This window comes from Pleurodeles waltl, chromosome 11 (genome assembly GCF_031143425.1).
Source record: "Pleurodeles waltl isolate 20211129_DDA chromosome 11, aPleWal1.hap1.20221129, whole genome shotgun sequence".
Taxonomy (NCBI): Eukaryota; Metazoa; Chordata; class Amphibia; order Caudata; family Salamandridae; genus Pleurodeles; species Pleurodeles waltl.
In genome coordinates this window covers 136,840,250-136,861,036 of record NC_090450.1, presented here as the reverse complement: position 1 = coordinate 136,861,036, position 20,787 = coordinate 136,840,250, and the positions used below count along the sequence as shown (strand labels likewise).

Here is a 20,787-nt window from a genome sequence, read left to right as displayed (position 1 = left end):
TTAATTTGTATCATCGTGAAACTTATCCATTGAGTGGTGCTGATGTTTTATGCACACATTGCTAAGTTTGCATCTTTTCTTTGCAAAAGGCATTATTAATACAAGTGGAAAATGACGTGCTTCAAAAAAGTTTGACGCACAATTTAAAAAAAAGTCATTTTCAATATTGAGTGATCCCATAGCACTCTACAAGGTCTCTCTGTGGTTTTATCATGCCCCGAAAAGAGAGGAACGACATGGGCTAATGGTGCCAGTAGTATGTGGGCATAGTTATTCAGGTTATTTATATAAACGTGTTACTTGGCTTTGCCTGGTGTGTACAGGGCTGCAGTGGTCAAACGTATGATGTTTGCTATGTATGTTGCCCCATGAATCAACAGGTAGACAATCTTACTGCCTTCCTTGCTCAGGGTAACAGGATGCTGGATCAGTGGGGGGGCGCAGGGTGAGTGGGTCGTGGATGGTACCCTATCCTGGGCTCAGCCTGTCTCCATTAGTGACAACCAAACACAAGGAGTAATAACTGAAGTCTTGCCTATTTATAAATGTTTATTCACAGGGACGGCCTTAGTGCTGGTGACGCCCTGTGCAACAGTGTTAGTTGGCACCATCCCCAATGATCACCACAGCGACGGATGGCCTATGTGAGTGGATAAATTTGCTGAGTGCAATCTATAATTACACATTTAAAGATTAAGCTAGTTATGTTTATCAAGGCGACAACTCAAACTGCCTATGCAACCTTTTGCTCACAATCTCTATCTATTTATGAACAATATAGCTGATACCAGGGTGGGGGGTGGGGGGTACCACACATGACGACGGTTTGATAGCAATCCTAAGTATTTCTGAGGAAGCTTGCCAGATTTTGTGCTTTCAGATATAACAAGGCTACTCTGTGGCATTTTGTCGAAAAGACACAAAAAATGGGGATGTTTTAGGTAAAGGACATAGATGCCTTTTCCCAGCCTTAAAAAACAAGTGCCCATATTTATACTCTGTTTGTTGGATTTGCGTCATTTTGTTTTAAGCAAATTCGGCGCAAACTTAACTCAGTGTTTATACTTTGATGCTAGACCCGTCCAGCGCCAAAGTTATGGAGTTTGAGTCATTTTTTTGACGTGAAAACCTACCTTGCGCTAATGACATGCAAGGTAGGCGTTGCAGTGCAAAAATTGACTATAAGGCATGTGCACCTTATTTATCCTCTGGTCTCAAAATGACGCACAGGAGGAGGCGGGCCTTAAAACATGGCACCCAGACAGATTTCCGTTGTTTTTTAACGCCTGGGGCAGGGCAGGCATTAAGGGACCTGTGGGCTCATTTCCATGGTCAGAGACCATGGAAGCAGCCCACAGGTGCCCTTTCCCGCACCCAGGGACACCCCCTGCCACTCTAGCCCACCCCTGGAGGACACCCATGGAAGGGGGGACCTATCCATAGTGAATGCAGGTAAGTATAGTTTTTTTTTTTAAGTGGCATGGGGGGGGGGCTAACCTGGGCCCCCTACATGCCACTGTGCCCAATGGCCATGCTCAGGGGACAGAAGTCCCCTGGGCATGGCCATTGGCAAGGGGAGCATGACTCCTGTCTTTGCTAAGACAGGAGTCATTTCCATGGGGGTTGTGCATCAAAAAATTGCGCAAGTCAGGATAGAGCCAATATTTTTTACTCTAACCTGACTTGCACCATTCTTTGGTGCACAACCCCCAGTCTTCCCTTCGCCTCCTCAGTCCGGTTAGAGTCATTTATTTTGACACTAACCAGGCTGCAGCGCCAGCTAACGTCATTCCATAAATAAGGTGCTGGGCTGGCGCGTTGGAATGGTGTTAGCCGGCAGTAAACTTTTTGACGCAATCTGCTCTGTCGCTGATTTGCATCAAAAAGTATAAATATGGGCCAAGGTGCGCACATGACTGAGAAAATAAATTCACAGAAATTCTATGACACCTAAAAAGGAAGCCTTCCCAAACCAAGCAAACAAAGTTTTTAATTTGTGTGCTTAATGTTTCTGCTTCACTGTCCATGCCTGTGGTGGAAGTAAGAAGTGGATTCTAAGAAAAAGTTTAGTAACCAGCGCTCATATATTATTTATTACAAATTAAGCAAGGTCCACTTCCAAATCTACTTGAAACATGAGTCGCTGGATGAACATCTTAACACACTGTATATATGATCGTGCTGATGCCACCCAAAAGACATTTTGAAGGCTCAAAGGCTGATGTAAGTGTTTTAGGGCCAGCCCATTCTGTGTCTATTGGAAAAAGTGTTCGTACATATGGCTCTTAGTTCCCAACCCAAGGCCCATGGACACCAAAACTGCTATCATGTTAATGTAGTACACCATGGCCATGCTTTTATTGATATATTTTTTAAATACCCAGCCCCCCCACCATCACACTGTAGGACCAGGTTACCAATGGCATTAGAGACATGTTTTGGTGCGCATGTATAAGTGTAAGACTGAATTTGACTTTGATATCAAAGGGGGAGGACTTCATCATGATGTTGTTCTGCTTTGTTATGTTTTGTTGATTATTCCCACAAGCCCTCATTATCCTCATGCCTATCCATTTCCTCGCCCTACTCCCTTTATCTCTTATTGCAAATATGGTTTTGTGGGCAAAGGCCCAAGGGCCCAAATGCATAATTAAAAAGCAAAAAAGGTAGCACCACAAGTAATGGTTGTTTTTGCTACAAGTCCTTGTTACTGCCACTACATCTCACTCAATACTTCTTGCAGCACTACGTCATTCCACGGTATAATTTACAGGATAATGACAGGGTGCGAACTCTACACTCGCAATTGCCAGTACTGTGCACGAAAACACCTCATGTATTGAGTAATAACATGTCAAATTTCCAATGGGAAATATTGATGTGGACCTTATTTTACTGGGTGGGATTCTACAGTTTTCCATGTTCCAGTAGGATCAGCGTTCTCATTTACCACGTACTCTGAGCAGGTATATATGTGAGATAGGGGCTTGTGCTCCACAGGGGTGGAGGGAGTGGTTTTGGGAATGTAGGGAAAGGAAGAGGAAAGGGGGCCCTGTCAAGGGGAAAGGATCATATGAGCTCTCATGCCTTAAAAAAACAGTGCTTGAGCAGGGATGAGGACAAAGGCCATGGCTGGCGTTTTATCCAGACCCTCATGTGATATTATAGGCTGGAATTACCAGCCGGTAAAATTGGCCTGGTGTTTCCGCTCCCACAAAAACCGGGTGCAAGAACACTGAGTCAGTCGTGATCACACAGAGGGATAGCCAGCATGGTCATACCACTCTGCTTGAGTTGTAATGAGGGCCTTAGGGTATTTAACGGCGCTGTTAATCCCATACCACGAGTAATAATGCACATATTTCAGTATCACAAAGATGATTTTCTGGAAGAGAAGTATTCCCAATGAAGTAGTAACTTATGGTCATCAGTGTTTCATACATAACCATGCCTAAAGGCTTGCTCTACCTTACGAATACTAAGAGGTTAGGCAAGTGGCATCTATTTGTTTCAAATTACATTTCAGCGCATTGCTTCACTTTGTTCAGCCTGGCTCATGGTTTTTTTAAACAATTTTGGTACATATTGTAGAATGTCAAAAATATGCCGAAACTTGACGTTTTCTGACAGAATGCAGCTTATGAAAAAACATTACCAAGAGCACGGTACTCAGTTTTTTTCACATGATTTCTGTGCCTACTTTTTGTGACTGCGTGATAGGCGACGTGTATTAAATGAAGACAAGTTGATGTACTCTGCCTCTGACCTGTTGTATCGGGCACCAACCAGAAATGAATGCACCGTTTCTCCCAGGGAGGCAGACAGTTGTTGCAGCCTAGGGAGAGGGAATGAAAGATAAAAGCAGATTTAGAATCTGTGCTCAATGACAGCTGCATATTAATCTAAAGAATTTGTGAACAATCAAAACGTGTTTTTTTAAAGTAAAATATACCCCCAGGGCCTCCATCAGACAGTAGATAAAATACACTTAAAAGGGATTTATATCCTCTTAAAAGGAGAAGCTCTTTGGAAGGCTATCAGCTGAAGCTGTCTTGCTTGGTTTCCATATTGTATCAAATGAAAAGATAATCTTACAGCGTGAAACACATTTTGCAATTACAGTATCAATCGCAAATAAAATACACGTTAAGGCTTTGGTGAGAAACGTCAGCACATACAGAATACCTTTAAAATACATCATGCGTTTTTGTAAGATCTTTCTTGATCAAGAAATGCGCAATTCCTCTCAATACTGCAAAGAGTTTAAAACGAGTTCCCTTTTTAAGCCCACAGACATTGAGATCCATGCTTGGTATCCCATGCAGCCTGTGGGCCTGTAAACGTAACGTGCCAGTGAAAGGATTTGCCTGAAGGGGGAGCACTTCCCTCCCCCCATGAAGTTACTGGTGTCGACTAACCTTACGCCAATTAAAGTAGTGCAGTGGGAAGGGGTTATCATGTTCTAGTGCAATGCAGCGCAGCGCTGCATTGGACTGGGAGGAAAGAGCATAACAGAGCTCTATCCACTAAGGTATGGTGCTGCTGTTCGCTTCCGTAGTGCTGGTGTACAACCAGGCTGCCTAGCACCACACACACACAACTCTGGACCACTGTGCTAAGGTGTGTGTGATGTCTAGTACAGGGTTTGTACACTTCCAGAACACAATACTATGCTTTAAGTAACTTTAAAACTTTTCACACATTGGGTGAGTCCTTACACTGCATGAGGTTGGTCTATTTGCGACCCACTAATCCCTTCAAAGCCCACAAACTTTTAGATCCATGTGCATTTGGTAGAGTTTTCATACAAATTATTATACGTAATCAGAGCAAGCAGCAGAGAATTTCCAACTTCGGTTGGTATCCCATGCAGGCTGCGGGCTTGTAAATATAGCGTGAAGAGGACATTCATGCCAATGGAAGGCTGTGGCCAAAGGGGGACCTTACCCCTCCCCCCACGAACTTACTGGCATTGACTAGGGGATGGATGGTGCTCTTGCAGCCCCTGCCTGTGGTGTTACAAGGTACACATCCGGGCTCAGTGAGTCCAAGCCTGCTGATCCCTCATCTGGGATTACTTGATGATGTCATTTATAATTATCAAGTTTGAAATAGTGGAGTCACACAACTGGGGTTCCCAAGATCACACTGTGTGACTTATTCATTTATTTATTTATTTAAAAAATTTATAAAGTGCACTATCACCAAAATGGTAACCTGGTGCTACAGGCCTCTACGGGCAATAAGCAGCTGCACATGTAGGTGATAAGAGTACAATACAAGGTTACTTAAGTAAAAGCCAAGTTTCCAATGCTTTTCTAAAGTACCATACATCAGCTGAGGATCTCATAGAGGCCTTTCCAGAGCTGGGTTGCTCTAACCATAAATGCTTTCCCACCCTGTCTTATCTTCCTTAATTTAGCGATGCAGATGAGGTTTGCTGTTGAAGAATGTAAGCATCTCCCTGGAGAATTGATATTAGATAACACATTAACATTATGCCAAATAAATTCGCACCGCGGGAAAGATTTATAATTGTTCAATGCAATGCAGCACAGGGCTGCTTTTGGCTAGGAGAGAATGGCATGACAGATCTCTATCTTCTAAGGTATGCTGCTGCTCTCTTCCCCAGTGCTGGTGTACTACCAGCCTGCCTAGCACCTCATACATACCTTTGGACCACAGTGCTAAGGTGTGTGCATGATGTCTAGCACAGGCTGTGTACTGGGAGGATACACTTCCAGGAAAAAATACTATGGTTAGAGTAACTTTAAAACGTTTTGCACACTGGGTGAGTACTTATAGTGCACAAAGGCAATTTTTGAAAAGTTGGGAGATACAAAAACATGTTTTGTTGTGAATGCCTGTCTCAAGGAGGTTTTGTTTTCTGACACAAAACCATGTCTACCAATTTTAGTAGATAGGGTTTTTAATCAAAAACATGGATGGCAGTGTGGTGAATGCAAATTTTTTTTTTTGGGACTCAGGAGTTTATCTTAGCCCTTTGACTTGCAGGCCTGGTCCCCGTCACCTAGTGACTTTTAACCTACATAGCTTGCTCTGTTTTAGTTTATTTCTTTTATTATTTCTTTTAAGATGACTGCCATTGATTATAGTTATAGAACTGTTTTGATTTGCATTATTAGTGCCACTTTGTAAAATCGTAATTATCAGTGTCGTGATCAGTAATGACGTATTAATATCATGTCCCTTTCTCACTTACGTGTGACAGGAACTTAATGTACACTTGTTGAGGATTGTTTATATAATTGCAGCCACAAGTCTGCCTCATTATCAGTTGTTTAGGAACAGACCTGTGTCAGGGGTCCTACATGATCTGTATAAATACATCTCACATGGACAAGGTCACTAGAGGGATTTCTTCCAGATGCCATCTACACTGCATGTCACCTTGCTGCAGGACTCAGCCTTTTTGTCACCACGGAGTCTCACCTAAAGACCTCATTCCAAGGTAACAAGAGGTGGGGGGTGCTCCTCATGGGCATAGTACTGACAGATTAGGTTTATCATACCTAGCACTCATTAGGTTAGAGATTAGGTTCTCTTTGCTGGGGATTTTACATCTCATCTGTATTGTAAGATGGTGGTGGGTTTTGTATTCACAACTCCTATCTACCCAATTATGCTTCCTTTACTGTTCTTTATCCTAATCATTGTAGCTCATGCATTTTATCGTAGATTGCAGTCTTTTCAATAAATATATTGAAAATCATGCATTTTATTGTAGATTGAAGTCTTTTCAATAAATATATTGAAAATATATACCCTGCATCTCCTTCATTGCCTGTGTATGACAGAGCCTTGTTGCTAAGGAGGGAAAAGGGTAACTTCCGTTCCACCATGACTTTTCCAAAGATGTTGCAATCTAGAGTTCATGCATAAGGCTGCCAGAAATAATCTTTGCATTCTGGGTTTTGATGAGGTACTGCTTGTGAGAGGGGAGGATTGTGCCATCAGTTGCGACTTGTTGTTGGAGTACTCAGTCACCTACAAACAAAAGTGCTGTCATCCCTAATTCAGCAATCTCACCTAGGAGCAAGAGTCCAACTACGACAATACCATAAGAAGACCCATGTGCTGTCCAGAGAATTCCCCTTTGATGCAAAGTAGTACAAGGCAATCCAAAGCACTACTTGCTTTCTTGTTAGGACAAAGCTTTAGTACAAATGTAGTTTGGCACTGGAAAGTGCATTTTTTATCAAAACTTTACACTAGTTTGCATCACTTTGTGTGACTTTTCAGGAACTCAATGTCTCCATAAGTCTGCCCTATTATGTTTTGGCTGCAGAGTGCAAAAATACATGTGTGCTGCTGCGCAAAATATCCTGCCATGTATTAGAGGGCCATGGTCTGGATGAGAAAAATGGGCACAGACACCCAATTTGTGCTGGTGGGTGACCTCACAGAATAAAATACTATGGGGCATATTTGCGTAATTTTTTATGCAAATGTGGCATTTGGGTTGCGTTTCCCATGTGACATATTCACAAAGTGGTGCGCTGCAAGCATTTTGTAAACCCTTGCGGCACATTATGCCGGTACCAGGCATACTGTATGCAAGGGGGGCATTCCCACATAGGGAGGGCCAGAAAAATGGTTCAGTGAAATTTACTAGATTTCACTGCGCTATTTCTAGCGCCATTATTAACGCCTGTCTATGGCAGGTGCTAAGATGACGTTCCCAAAAATAATGGGCCTCCCTGTGCTTTGCTATACTAGTACCATAATTTATGGCACTAATCCAGCAAAGTGCCACTTTAGTGCCAGAAATTATGATGCTAATGTGGGCACGGCTGCCATGGGGTGGCGTATTGGAAATACGTGCACACATGGTGTCGTTAGGGAGATGCAATGGGGCACTAGAAAAGTGGTGAATCATGAATGATGCACCACTTTTCCATACATTTTAGGTGACAAAACAATTGCATCATACAGAGTAACTTTTCATAGTATGGTGGCACATTCTTAAAAGTGGCATATGCTTTATGTTGCCCTGCAGGAGCAATAGCACATGCCTTCGTTTTGGAGAGTGTAGGCTGCAAAAGAGAGGGCCTTACTGTTCCTAACTGAGCTATTTAATCAGGGAGCACTAAATACACATCCAACACCATGGACACTCGTGAAAGATACAATGTTGCATGCACCCTGGCACTTTGGGGGTCATTCTGACCCCGCCAGGGTCGGAATGAGGGCCTTTGTATTTTAGGTTCACAAGCACTTTACATTGTGTACACTCAGCACTTACACTTGAGGCACATAGGCATTTTATACTCTATAAATCTTAGGTAGTTCTAAGAAACCCCCACCTGCCATATGCAGGAAGTTAGAGATCTGCATCTTGAAAGCACTTGATGCCCTTGTTTATGACAATCATCATGTTAGGGTCCCACGGCATCCTTTCCCAGGGGTGCATTTTGATTTTATTATCATTTATGCGCTCTTATTGTAAGATGATATGCCTATTGTGTATTGTTTTATCATTGATTTTAATGTGTTTTATTGTGATATGCATTGCAGTGAATTGTTGACATGTAGGTTTATGGTTTTTATTAACTAATAAACAATACTATATTTAAGACAGAAATATCACTCCCAAAAGCACAAACTTTTAAAGTTAAAATCCAGATGGTCTTAAAAGACCTTGGGTACATCATCTTTCAAACTTTGTTTTGATAACTAATTTTTGTTAGTGTTCGTATAAAAACAGGCACAAAATCATATGTTATCACAGTTACATGAAGGACCACTGTACAGCCATTCATTACACATTAGAAGAGATTTACAGGCAGGATAAAAGGCCTTTGGATGTGAGTAGATAGGCAGTTTAGTCAATCTGTCCCAGCTATTTCCCCCACATCTGGCATTGTTTCAAGGGGCATCCACGGCCCCCTTAGGCAGGCCTCTCCTGTTGTACAAACCAGTCTACCCCTCTCCTCCATTGCATCAACCGAGGAGGAACGGGGTTCTTCCAACAATCCGCTATGTCTCGCTTGGCCACTACTGTTGCAGTGCACAGGAACGTTTGGTCCACTCTTGAGCCTCCAGACCCTTCCAGAACACCAAGTATCAACAACAAAGGAGAACGGGGAACATCCCAGCCCAATACCTCTGTAAGTTCCCCAATCACTGCAGTCCAGTATCTCTGAATCATGGGTCATAGCCATAGCCAGCCCGACAACTCTGTCAGCTATGTATTATGCCACAGTGGGGGGTTTGGTCCGTACGTTTGGTGTCCTACTGTGTATGTCAGAGGGCTGCCCTCCACACAAGGAAGATCACTCTGGTCACTACTGGGACAGTGGTAAAAATGGTGCAATCCATAGATCATGGCCATTATCTGGGGAAATCCTAAGGTTGTCAATTCAAGCTGATATACGGGGTCGACCACCCCCAGTGAGCCAGTAGTTGATCACGAGAAGGCGTGTTGCTACATAGTAATGGCAGAGGTTAGTCATCCCCAACCCCCCTACATAGGGGAACCATTGACAGTGGTAGAGGGCCAGGCGGGATCTAGCATTTTGCCACCAAAAGGAGGCCACCTGCCCCTGAGATATGAGAATCAGTATGTTTTGGAAAATGTAAAGGCATCTGGGTAGGATCATCATTTTATGGAGCACAATCCTACCCATGACATAAAATGGCAGGGAATTCCATCGTTATCAGTCTAAGAATAAGGGAAGCGCCACACAAATCCCAAGGAAGCAAAACCTAAGGCGACGTATCGGGATGTCTTTCTGCCAATCAATATAATCACGGGTGATATCGAGAGGTACCAAAACCAATTTGGTTGGATTAACAAGGAGGCCTAAGGCCTCCTACAAACATCTCAAGGATATGAAGACAGCGAGGACCACTCACTGCTGGGTCTTCCAAGTTCAGGAGGACCACATCAGCGTAAAGTGCAATACAATCCTCATGCTCTGCATCCCACCTCAATCCCCTCATATGGCATCGCACCGGATCAGGCATGCAAGGGGCTCGATTGCTGTGCAAAAAGAAGGGAGAGAGAGGGCATCCTTGTGGCATCCCTCTCCTGATAGGAAAAATCTTAGAGAGCACACCGTTAATCTGAACCCTTGTGGTGGGGTTGATGTAGAGTACACAAACCAGCTCATTGAAATGGGTCCAAAGTCATTGTGTACCAGCACACGTTCTAGGTAGTTCCAGTCCATTTTATCAAATGCTTTTTTGAAGTCAATGGATAGCAATGCCAGTCAGGAGAGTGCTAAAGATGGTGGGCCAGGGCTACCTGGAGCCTTCGGAAACAGTGCCGCGTACTCCAAGTCAGCATAAAACCGCACTTATCGGGATGTATAAGCATGTGCAGTACTTGTTTAAGATGAGAAGCCAACATTGTTGCATAGATTTTGACTTCCCTTTTGATAAGTAAGAATGGACAGTATTTAGAACAGGAGGATGACAGAGGCTGGGTCTTTGCTAGAACTATAATACAGGATGAGTCTGTTTCAGAGTGGAATGTGCCCTTCTCGAGCACTACATTGTAGAGGGCCAGTAACCAGGGTATCAGGATCTCTCTGAGTTTTGAATGGTACTCTGTGGGAAACCCATCTGGGCCCGGGGTTTTTCCAGAGGTCACCGATGAGATGGCCACCCCCACCTCCTCGGCGGTCAAAGGCTGGTCCAACAATGAGTCCTCCAAGGAAGGTAGTCGAGAAGGAGTATTTTGCTTAGAAGATGAGGATCTGGATCTGGTCTTTTGTTCCCAGGAGTTGCATACAGGCATCTGTAGTAAGCCATGAACATTTGCGCAATGTCCTGAAGGGTGTGATTGGTGCGACCATATTCATCTGTAATCGTAGGGATAGTTCTATTTGCTTGCAGGCAGTTGGCCTGCCAGCAGAGAAGCTTACGATTCTTATCTTCCCAAATGTATACCCAAGCTGTCATAGCTTGCCACATTTTTTTTTTGCGGCTTTTTATAGATACAAGAAGGATCTCTTCTCGTACGAGGTCTAACTGTTGGGATATCTCCTCCCCTGAGTCTGTTGCAGCACTTGCTTCCAAGCTGAGCGCATGGGCCTTTAGTTGGGTGACCTGGTGAGACCGTGCCTGTTATTGCACACGGATAAAGTCTTGATGAGTCCCCTTATAAGGCTTCGCTGGCTGCCCAGAGGGTGCCAGCGTAGCTAATTGAGCCATCATTCTGTTGAGAGTAGGCTTTTAAATCTGTTTCAAGGGCTTGTACATGGGGGGTCGCTCCTATGTGCACCCAGGGCTAGAAGAAGAGGAGCATGGTCTGAGATGCCTCAGGGGAGAATTTGAACTTGGCACACTTCCCGGCATTCCCGGGCCGGGATGTGGGGGAGGTCTATGCAGGATTGGGTATGGTGGGCTTCAGAGGTATGAGTGTATTGGCGATGTCAACGATGCCAGATCCTTCAGAAATCACAAAGACCAACTGCAGAAGTCTACTCCTGGACACAGGCAGGCACCAGTTCTTTGAGAGGCAGAGGGGGGGCCTTGGGCATCGATTTCAGGAGTCGGAACCATGTTAAAGTCACCCCCTATCACTGTGAGCCCCTTGGGAGGGGCTAGTAGGATTTAGGAGAGTTCTTGAAGGAAGGTGTCCAGAGCCAATAGGGCATGTATACCCCAACCAGGTTGATGGCGTGCCCCTCTACCGTTCCAGTAAGGGCAAGAAAATGATGCTGAGCGTCTTCTGTTTCTCAAATAAAGGACATGGGAAAGGAGCAGTGTAGTAGAATTGCTACACCTCGGGACCCCCGGGGTGTATTGAACGACCCTGTCATTCCCCAGGCATGTGAGGACGGACAGGAGTTTCCCAGCAAATGAGTCTCCTGGAGCATTAGAACATCTGGTAGGAACCTGTGTGTAAATTTCAAGACCACAGTTTGCTTCACGCGGTTCAGGAGACCGTTAACATTCCAGGATCTAACTGTGATGCAACCCATGTTGGTGAAGAATTATATTGTCAAGCCATGGCTAGTGTCCTCATGAAGAAGATCTCCCTGTGTGTTCATTCATTGTGTGTAAATGGTAACCAAGAGTCTGGCATATGTTGTAGTTGGTGCAGCTGTAGTGAGTGCCTGCTTGCAATGTTAAACAAACAAAATACAAATAAACCAAAGTCCCTATCTAAGACCTAAGTAAACTTAACCCCACCAAAATCCCAACCCCATACTTCTACCCTAGAAGCATGTGTTAGTGTAAAACTAGTACCAAAATTATACAACAACTTGGAACCGTGAATAGAGTGATGGACTTCTCTATCATGTAGGTTCGATGCTAGCCAACAGGGGTCAAAATGTGTATCTCATGTCGTTCGGCGTGATCTCATTAGCACAGGATTTCTGCTGCCGACTGATCATATCTTAGGACTCTGAGATAGGTCTGTATCTTCTGTCTTGCCAGGAGGGGGCAATGAGGTCACTTCCTGAAGGTCGGTTTGAGGTACTCATAGTTCTGCCGTGCTGGATGGCAGAGAGAAGTGTGCTGAGGATGGCAGCAGATCACGAGGGCAAAGAGGTGGAGAAGGTGATGCCGACACCTTCAGTCCTTAGCCTCTACACGCGTGAGTGTGGTACTGCTTTTGTATGGGATTGGCTAACAGCGAAGTCAGTTCGGGGCGGCCGGCCTCCCATGAATGAGAGCTACATGAACGGCCAAGTGGCGGCTCCTTGGTTAGCCACGTCCATGCCACCAACAGGTTGTCAAAAAAATGGGATTTATTAGCGTGCACTACTCTTAGCCGAGCTTGGAATAGGAGTCTGTAGGAGATATTCATCGCTTGGAGCTTTTTCTTAATCGCCGTACATGACAGCCATTGCATCTGCACTTCTTTAGTGTAATCAGAAAAAATGAGCACCTAGACGTCTTGGTAGCAAAGGTCAGGACAAGAGCAGGTTTCTTTCAGGATATTATCCCTGTCCTTAAAATATAGAATCAGGGCAATCATGGGTCTGTGTGGGGCTCACGGAGGCAGTTTCGGGATGAAGGCCTGGTGTGCTTGCTCAACTGCGAACTACTAAGACAATTTTCTTGGTAGGAAACATGTTTTAATCCAGGTCTTCAAAATTCAGCGACTTGTGAAGTCTTGACACCCTCCGGGAATCTCACAAATGTGCAGGTTGTTTCATCATGAGCAGTTTTCGGCATCCTCCACTCAGTGATGGAGCTCCAATGTGCGTGAGTGGAGGTGGGATACCTGTGTTTTCAGTTGGGTGACATCATCTTGGACAGGCAAGTTTCAGCATTGGTGATTCTAGCAAATGCGTTATGTAGATCTTGCCCCCCATGTCTTCACAAACATCTCCTAGTTTGACTTCAATGGTAGACTGGGAGGCACTGATAGCTTTAAGGATCATCGCTAGGTCTCCTTCGGGCAGGGGTGATTGCTTGGTTGGGCTGCTCCCAGCACTGCCTTGATCTGTTGTGTATTGGTCCATGTGGATCTGGGAAGTCATCGGATGGGTAGGTCTATCTTTACTCATGGTGATGGTGACTTTGAAGGTGATGTAGAGTCACCAGGGGGCCCGGCTTGCTTACTGCGGGGACGCAGCAGCACAAGCAGCCAGATCATGATATAGGTGTCGTGAAGCATCACAGGCCTGCATTCACGCCACCAGCGATCTCAAAGCAAGAGCCGCAGGCATTTGCAAGGCTGGAGATGCTGTTATCACCAGATATCATTGAGAGACAGGCAGCAATCGACGGATAATGGTAAGGTTGTAGAAGAAGAGGGGAGGAAGTCCTTGGGTGGTGTTCAGGATGTACTCATGCAAGGTGAGCAGGCGTGAAACATCGCAGTCCATCCTTCATGTTGAAGATTAATTTAATGCCAGATCACCCAGTCCCCAATGTACAAGGCCCAGCGGCACTGCGCCAATGCCACAGATCCACTCTGTGAATGCCTAGATGATTTTGTCCCTGAGGTCATGGGTCTGTGGTCCCAGCGAGGTGGGGATCACAAAGCGCTCTGTATGGGTTCATCTAGGGTTAAGGTTCTCAGTGAAGTATGCCAAGTGCAGAACACGTGCATAGCACATCAGGCAGTAAGGAGCGGGTGGGTAGGGCAGTTTGTGGAAATATGCTGCAGACCAAGGTTAATTGCAGCCTCTTCCTGGCATGGCTCGGGGGCCTCTGGGGCAGTCTGTGGATTGCTACTGTTCCTGGAGGGAGGGAGGGCCTGCTAGAACTGCATTCCTCTGGTGTACCAAAGCCCTCACTGAAGTGGGTCCCCTTAGAGTTAGTTTTGAGGTAGCTGTGCGGTCCCTAATGGCATATGGCAGCGTACCTGCTTCATGAGAGTCCTTAGAACCATCTCCAGTGCCATGTTGGGCAACCAGGGTGGCTTTTCAGTAATCGCCTGCTGGGAGCGCAGGTTGCAGCACCTGACATCAACTCGTGGGGTGGCCTATTCAAAGAGCCCAGCAATGAGTAGATGGCTCGATGAGTGCTGGGGATCTTCACCCCCCCCATTGCATTTGAGTCCTCGAGCTGGCATGGAGCAGCAGCCCGATGATAGCTGGGTGGAACATCGGCTTCCCCTATACTGTGTGGTTCCGTTCACAGGGTAGGCCTGTTGCATAGGTTCGCTCCGCAGTCCTGGTGGGGTGGAGAATGAGTTGCCAACTAATCTTCAGAAGGAAGGGAGCTATCCCCCTGGCAGGTGCCAGTCTGATACCCCAGTCCTCCTGTGACGCTGCAAGGCACAAGCAGCGAGTTAGTTGGACAGGGGTGTTATAGGCCTCCTCTGACCTGCAGCACTGTTTCAATGGTGGCCACCATGTTGGAAAAATAGGAGAGGACATGTCGGTCCAATTCCTGGATGCTATGACAATCATAAAGCTGGATGGAGAAGGCAGGATCCTGGACTCCACAGCACCCCTTTAGCAGGAGCTGGGTTGGTCTAATGGCATACAGATTGGAGTGGATGACGGAGGGGTCCAGAGCACTCTCAGAGTGCGACCGCCATCTTCACGCCCCCGGCCATGCCCCCATCATCTTTCAAACTTATGAGGAATTTCCCTGATTCAGTCTCTGTAATTCAATAAATAGTATAGCAAATTGTGCTTTTTGCTGGCTGTTTCCCTCATGTGAATTAAAGATGGTTTTAATTCACAGTAGTCGTACTGCGTTTATATCTGCTACTGGTTATCAACAATTTGAAGGGAGAAAGTCCACATTGTCAAGTAGCACCAATCAGTGCTGTAACACAAAATGATACCCTCCACACTGCAGAATATGGTGGGGTCCCTGAGTTTAACATATCTCAAAGAAACTCATAGGCCAAGCTGATTGAGGAGCCCTCGAATGGTGAGAAGCCTCCCTGCACTGTGGGGTTTGTGGTGGCCTGTATGATACCCTTGACACCAATCCTTCATCCTAAATGGTTCTTAATTCTAGATGTAATTGTCTAGAGATACTGGAATTTTATGAAACATATGCAAAGCCTTTCTTTCATTGTTTCAAGGAAAACCTTTTAGTATGTTATGGAATAATTAATTGCCATTGCCCATTCAATCAGTGACCTCTTTGGAAGTATCACCTATTGGAAACAATGCAGTATTCCGTGTATTCCTATTCCATCATTGACCTTTTTGCTCTAATTATATGTAAGATGCTGACATTCTGATTCAGCGCCTTCATCTCTTTAAAATAAACATAGGTACACTTATGTGTGCAAGATGGTTCATCTACATCAAACATGATATATTCTTTCCAGCACATTGTTATAAAATGAATTGGTTAGTCGAAACAGATGTGGAGTAGATCTTATACAATGCACTGACTTGTTAATTTAAAACCCAAGGACAAAACTGTGCGAAAACTAGTCAAAAGAATTACTTGTATTTATATTCATGCTTTAAAATCCAGATGTGCCTTGACATTCCATAAGAGAAAAATAAAACAATATATTACAATTACTGATTTCAATTTGTTTACTGAGCCAAACACTTACATGGTGTTTGTGATATCTGCTTTTAGTGCTCCTACTTTCATAGAAATCAAGGCCTATAAGTACAAAGTATTTTGTGTTTGTAAATGACCCAATTTGCAGAATCAGGCCATTTGCAAACACAAAAATGCCTTTTCTGATAAACAAGGCCCAAATTGCGATTCAGAAACTTGTTACTGATTCTTAATTTGGGTTTTGCGATAAAGTATTTGGAAGGGCGTCCCTTCCTAATACCACTTTGCAGTCTTATGTGCACAGTTTATGCCACCAAAATGCGGTCATAAAACATTTGCAGTTTATCGACATCTGAAAGTTGGTGGTAACTCATTCACAAATGGGAAGGAATCCACAAGGGACCCCCTCCCGTTTGAGAATGGTTGAATAAATATCCCATGGACCACTGCCTGCTCTTAAAAATTGAAACTGAAACATTTCATTTTACTTTAAGGAAAATGGACTGCATTAAAAAAAAGAAGATTGCTTTATTTAAAAGCAATCACAAACATGGTGGTGTGCTGACCCTAGCCGGCGACCATAGCTGTGATGGCAGCTATTCCTAGTGGGTTGCAAATTGCAACCTACCTCATTAATATATATGAGGTAGGTCAATGTGCAACCCACTAGTTTCATACATAATACATTAAGAATATCGATTCTTAATTGCGATTCGCAGAATCTCGCAATTAGGAATTGGATATTCAGAAAAACAACCCAATACAGGTTGTTTTTGTCTTCTACCATACTTAACAGCATGTGTCTGTGTTATTATTGGTGATGACAATTGCTTCCAAGTAATGCAAATTAGTGATGCGTGTCACACACTGATCTGTGCTTTACAAAAGAGGTTTCTAAAATGAACCAGGCACAGATCACATAGCTATCAATATAATTGCCTTCTGCTAAATGCTCTTTTTTCCTGATAGCAATATTGGCTAGCCATAACAAAATTAAAAAAATAGAATATAATAAGAGCAAATTCATTCCTCAACTTTAAAGATTGCACGACCCTCTTTCTCAGCCCCTCGCAGACAATTACTACATATGCAAGTGCCATGAAGTCTGACTTTTACTCCGATAGCCAGATTCAAAAAAACTCTCAGAATAGAAAGATGACTAAAAAAGAGATGCAAGATAGAAATGAGGACTCTTGCTCACTTCTTCATTGTGTAATGTTACTGTACACACCCAGAACAGACTAAAATCAACACTTAGGACAAGACTTTTCTGATATTTGAAGCTTTCTAAACTATAGCTTGGCAAAAAAACAGCAAATTTGTAATATACCACCTGCCTGTGTTCAGTAGGTACGGAATATAAGAGAAATCCAATATTCCGGATATGAGCCAGGGTGATTATATTGTAATACAGCTCAATCGTTCAATATGGACCTCTTTAGTCCACACATCCAATTTAGTAGGTAAATAATTGCAAACTTTTCATCAACTCACTGCATGAAGCATTCTTAGACGCTGAGAAGGCATTTCACTTGCTTAGTTGGGCCTACGTGAGAACTTTTCTGACTGGACTGGGTTCGTATTTCATCAAATAAATATATTTACAATGCATGGGATTCTTTGATCCCTGTATATTTGCCTGTCTCTAATTTGACATACCCAGTCATGAAAAGATATCAGAATACTATTATAAGTTATAACAATGCTGCCAGCAGCGGAGGTGAAAGGCAGGTCACAGAGCATAACTGAAGCAGCTGTTTATCATTAAAAACTGCTTTTCTTTGTTCTGCTCTATTTTTCTAGCTTACAAAGACAAGAAGAGAGAACATGTTTATTTTTGGCACTTTCTGAGATAGTTAGAGAAAAGCTAGAATTTTTCTGCTTATTTCTACACATTCTGAGCTACTGGGACTTTTTTCTTTTTTTCTAATCTTTGTTTGAAGCAAATATCTAACAGATTTCATGTTTTTAATTTTGCACTAAGGTCTCATTTTTATTCTTCATGTTTACAAACATGCTCTATTTCATATGAAAGAATTAAGCACCAAGGGGCATATTTATAGGGATTTGGTGCAGGACACCTTGTTGCGCTGCTCTGTGTCAAAGTGAAAGGGCAGGAATGCACCATATCTACGGCATACAGCTCATTTCTGTCCTTACCCCCTCGCTGGTGCTCTTTTGTCTGCCTGGCACCAACACAGTCACCCTTGCACCTTAGTGCAAGGGTCCCTGCATTGCAGCAGAAGCAGCACCCATAGAAAGAGGAAAAATTAGAAGTACACATATTTACCCTCATTATGCCTCTCCTGGGTGGCGTATCTTTTTGGGACATTTCCAGGTTTACAAGTTCTTGTAAATCTGGGAATGCATCAAAATACACGGTCAAGGGGGCGCGGGCCAGCATGAAAACTGTCCCCCAAACCCACCATGCCCGAGCCAATCCTAAGCAAGGGATTCCCCCTGGCACCCGATGGGGATGGTCCTGGGCAACCGGGCCATACCTTGGTCTCCATCTCCCCAAATTCCCAGGGTGTTGTAATGGAGTACCGCGGGGGGAGCTATGGATATTTGTGGTAGCGGTCATCCCAAGCCCCTTTTCTACACCCACAGCACTGCCACCCTGGTTTGAGCCGAAAGGCTTCTGATACCTTCTTGAGTTTGGCTGCACTAGTATTCTTGATGCCAAGGTTGTCCACCTGCTTTGTGCCCAAACATGACTCCTTCCCTCCTAAGGTCTTGCTACTCCTGCTATTCATTGGGGATGGGTGGGAGGGAAAGAATTCCTCCAGTCCTCTGGAGGTGTGTGCATCGACGATCGTCAGGGGCAGCCAGGGTCAAGTGAGCAAGATGACCCTCTCAGGACTCACAGTCCCTTTTAACCCCTGTCTGGCTGCCCCTGCTGATCGCCACAGGGGCCCCCACCACGCCCCCATTGACCAATCGGCTCACCACGCGGAGGTGATGGCGATTTTCAAAACTTTAATGGCACCCACCGTTGGGCTGCCGCCTATAACCGGTCCAATCCGGTGTGCACCTGCCCTGGGGGAGCGCTATGCCTTGGTGCGCGCCCCCTGCCTAGAAGCCACATGAAAGATGGGCTTGTTATGGGCTCGAGGTTCCAACAGGACCTTGAGTTGGACTAGAGCCAGGCTTGAGCTTTCAGTGACTGGCCCACCTCTAGTACCTGATGTAACTTGATATAAGATAAATGTGACAATTACTCCCTCTTTTGAGATGTCAGCACATCCTGCTACATTTCCTTCCAAAAACAGAACATTTCTTTAATTTTCCAGAGTGGAATGCAAACTCACCACTGCCTAAGGTAGTACGAAACCACATCTTGGGCTCCTCAGGTATTTATTTCACCCATTAGTCCAAACTGTGGCAGAGGCCTCTACTAAATTTGCACTCTCAGTGCCCACTTTATGTGTTACAGCCTTCTGTTTTGTAATGCAACATCCCTCATCACTCACACCATGGAGACTCCAAAGTATGATCAAACTTGGTGAAAAAGGAAATTACTTGGCATCTTCACTGTGACTCAGGGATGTCTTTCACTGAGTACTAGCAACAGAAAAAGGCCAATAAATTAGCTGTTTAAGAGCAGAACTATCACAAATAGGCTTCACCAAAGGCTTTTTGCAAACATGAGTTTTCCGGGCACGCACACCGTGCACCAGTGAAAGTGCAAGCAGCAGTGCCAGCCAGCCACCAGCCACTCGAAATGCGCACAACCTTCACCGGCTCATGTGCCAAGGAAACATCACAATCACTGGGTTTCCTCTCATTAAAACTTAATTAGTTGGACATAAGCTTCCTGCTCAGAAAAGCAAGGAGTACTTAGTGGTCATTAGCAAAGGAGCACATCATACAAATAGCTCAGAAACAAAAAAAAACATACTCCTCGCTCTGTTCGCAGGATCTCCTTGCAGACGGCTCTGAAGACCCTGCAATGAAACACAAATGAAATGCATTAGTCATTTGCCAAGTCTTCGCCTCCACAACACAATGATTAATTAATGGCTCCATAGTTGTTTTTGAACGGTGTCACATTTAAATCGGTTCCGTATTTATTATTCTATAACACGTAATGGGGCTGGAGTTTTTTATTTTTGCATTATGTATTCGAATGATCTGATTTAATCTAGGTAAGTGGTCTTACTGCATGTTTGATTGAACCCTGGAGGCACAGCTGTTAAATAATTTGCATTCCATTCAGAGCTTTTGTTAGAACGTTTGCTCGACTTGCAGTTCACACATTACTGTTCTGGTTTCTAATGAGAATATATTGTATTGTGTGCTTGCAAATGCTGTGTTATATACAGCCAGGACGTTAACTTATGCCTAAGGCCCTCATTTAAAGGTGGGCGGGAATAGTGATGTGGTTTTCTAATTCCTAGAAATGTCATTCCCTGTTGCAGCAATAATTCTGGTATATGGGAATTATGAGGTATGCCAACTTGCACAATGAGGGTGCCCTGAAAAATGGGGTAGTACTGCAGAAACTGTAGGTACTGTACCTGATGCCCATGATAAGTCTTAATTTTTTGGCAATTCCCTATCCTTACCTTTTTATTACTGGATTGAATGTGTGTGGAAGGGACCTTGGGAATCCGGAGTGTGACATTTTTGCCTCTCCTTAAATTTCCAATGACCTGTGTGTTTCTGTTTTGGACTGGAGTGGCTGCTTGTATTTCATACCAGGGTGTCATATGTTGCCTGGAGGGTCTGTCCATTACTTCAGCGTTGAACAAGGTTCCTGATATGCCCACTGTCTGGAATCCCAGATTCCCAGATGGAGGGTTCCAGGGAGGAAAGGGGAACACTGGGTTCCAAATGTAACGACTGGGCTTTTTTTATCATTGGCGCTCT

General features: G+C 44.3%; 1 protein-coding gene across 2 annotated transcripts in view; it reads right to left on the bottom strand.

Annotated features, from left to right (window-relative positions):
• Positions 1–20,787, bottom strand: part of LOC138266585 (uncharacterized) — an 808,694-nt gene that overhangs the window by 208,221 nt on the left and 579,686 nt on the right. Inside the window, exons 4-5 of one of the 2 annotated variants that reach the window (XM_069215427.1) lie at positions 19,817–19,862; positions 3,701–3,835 (exon numbers count right to left, since the gene is read on the bottom strand). In XM_069215427.1, coding sequence (XP_069071528.1) covers positions 3,701–3,835; positions 19,817–19,862 — 181 coding nt within the window. The remainder of the gene's footprint in view (positions 1–3,700; positions 3,836–19,816; positions 19,863–20,787) is intronic. The other variant, XM_069215428.1, reaches the window with a different exon arrangement.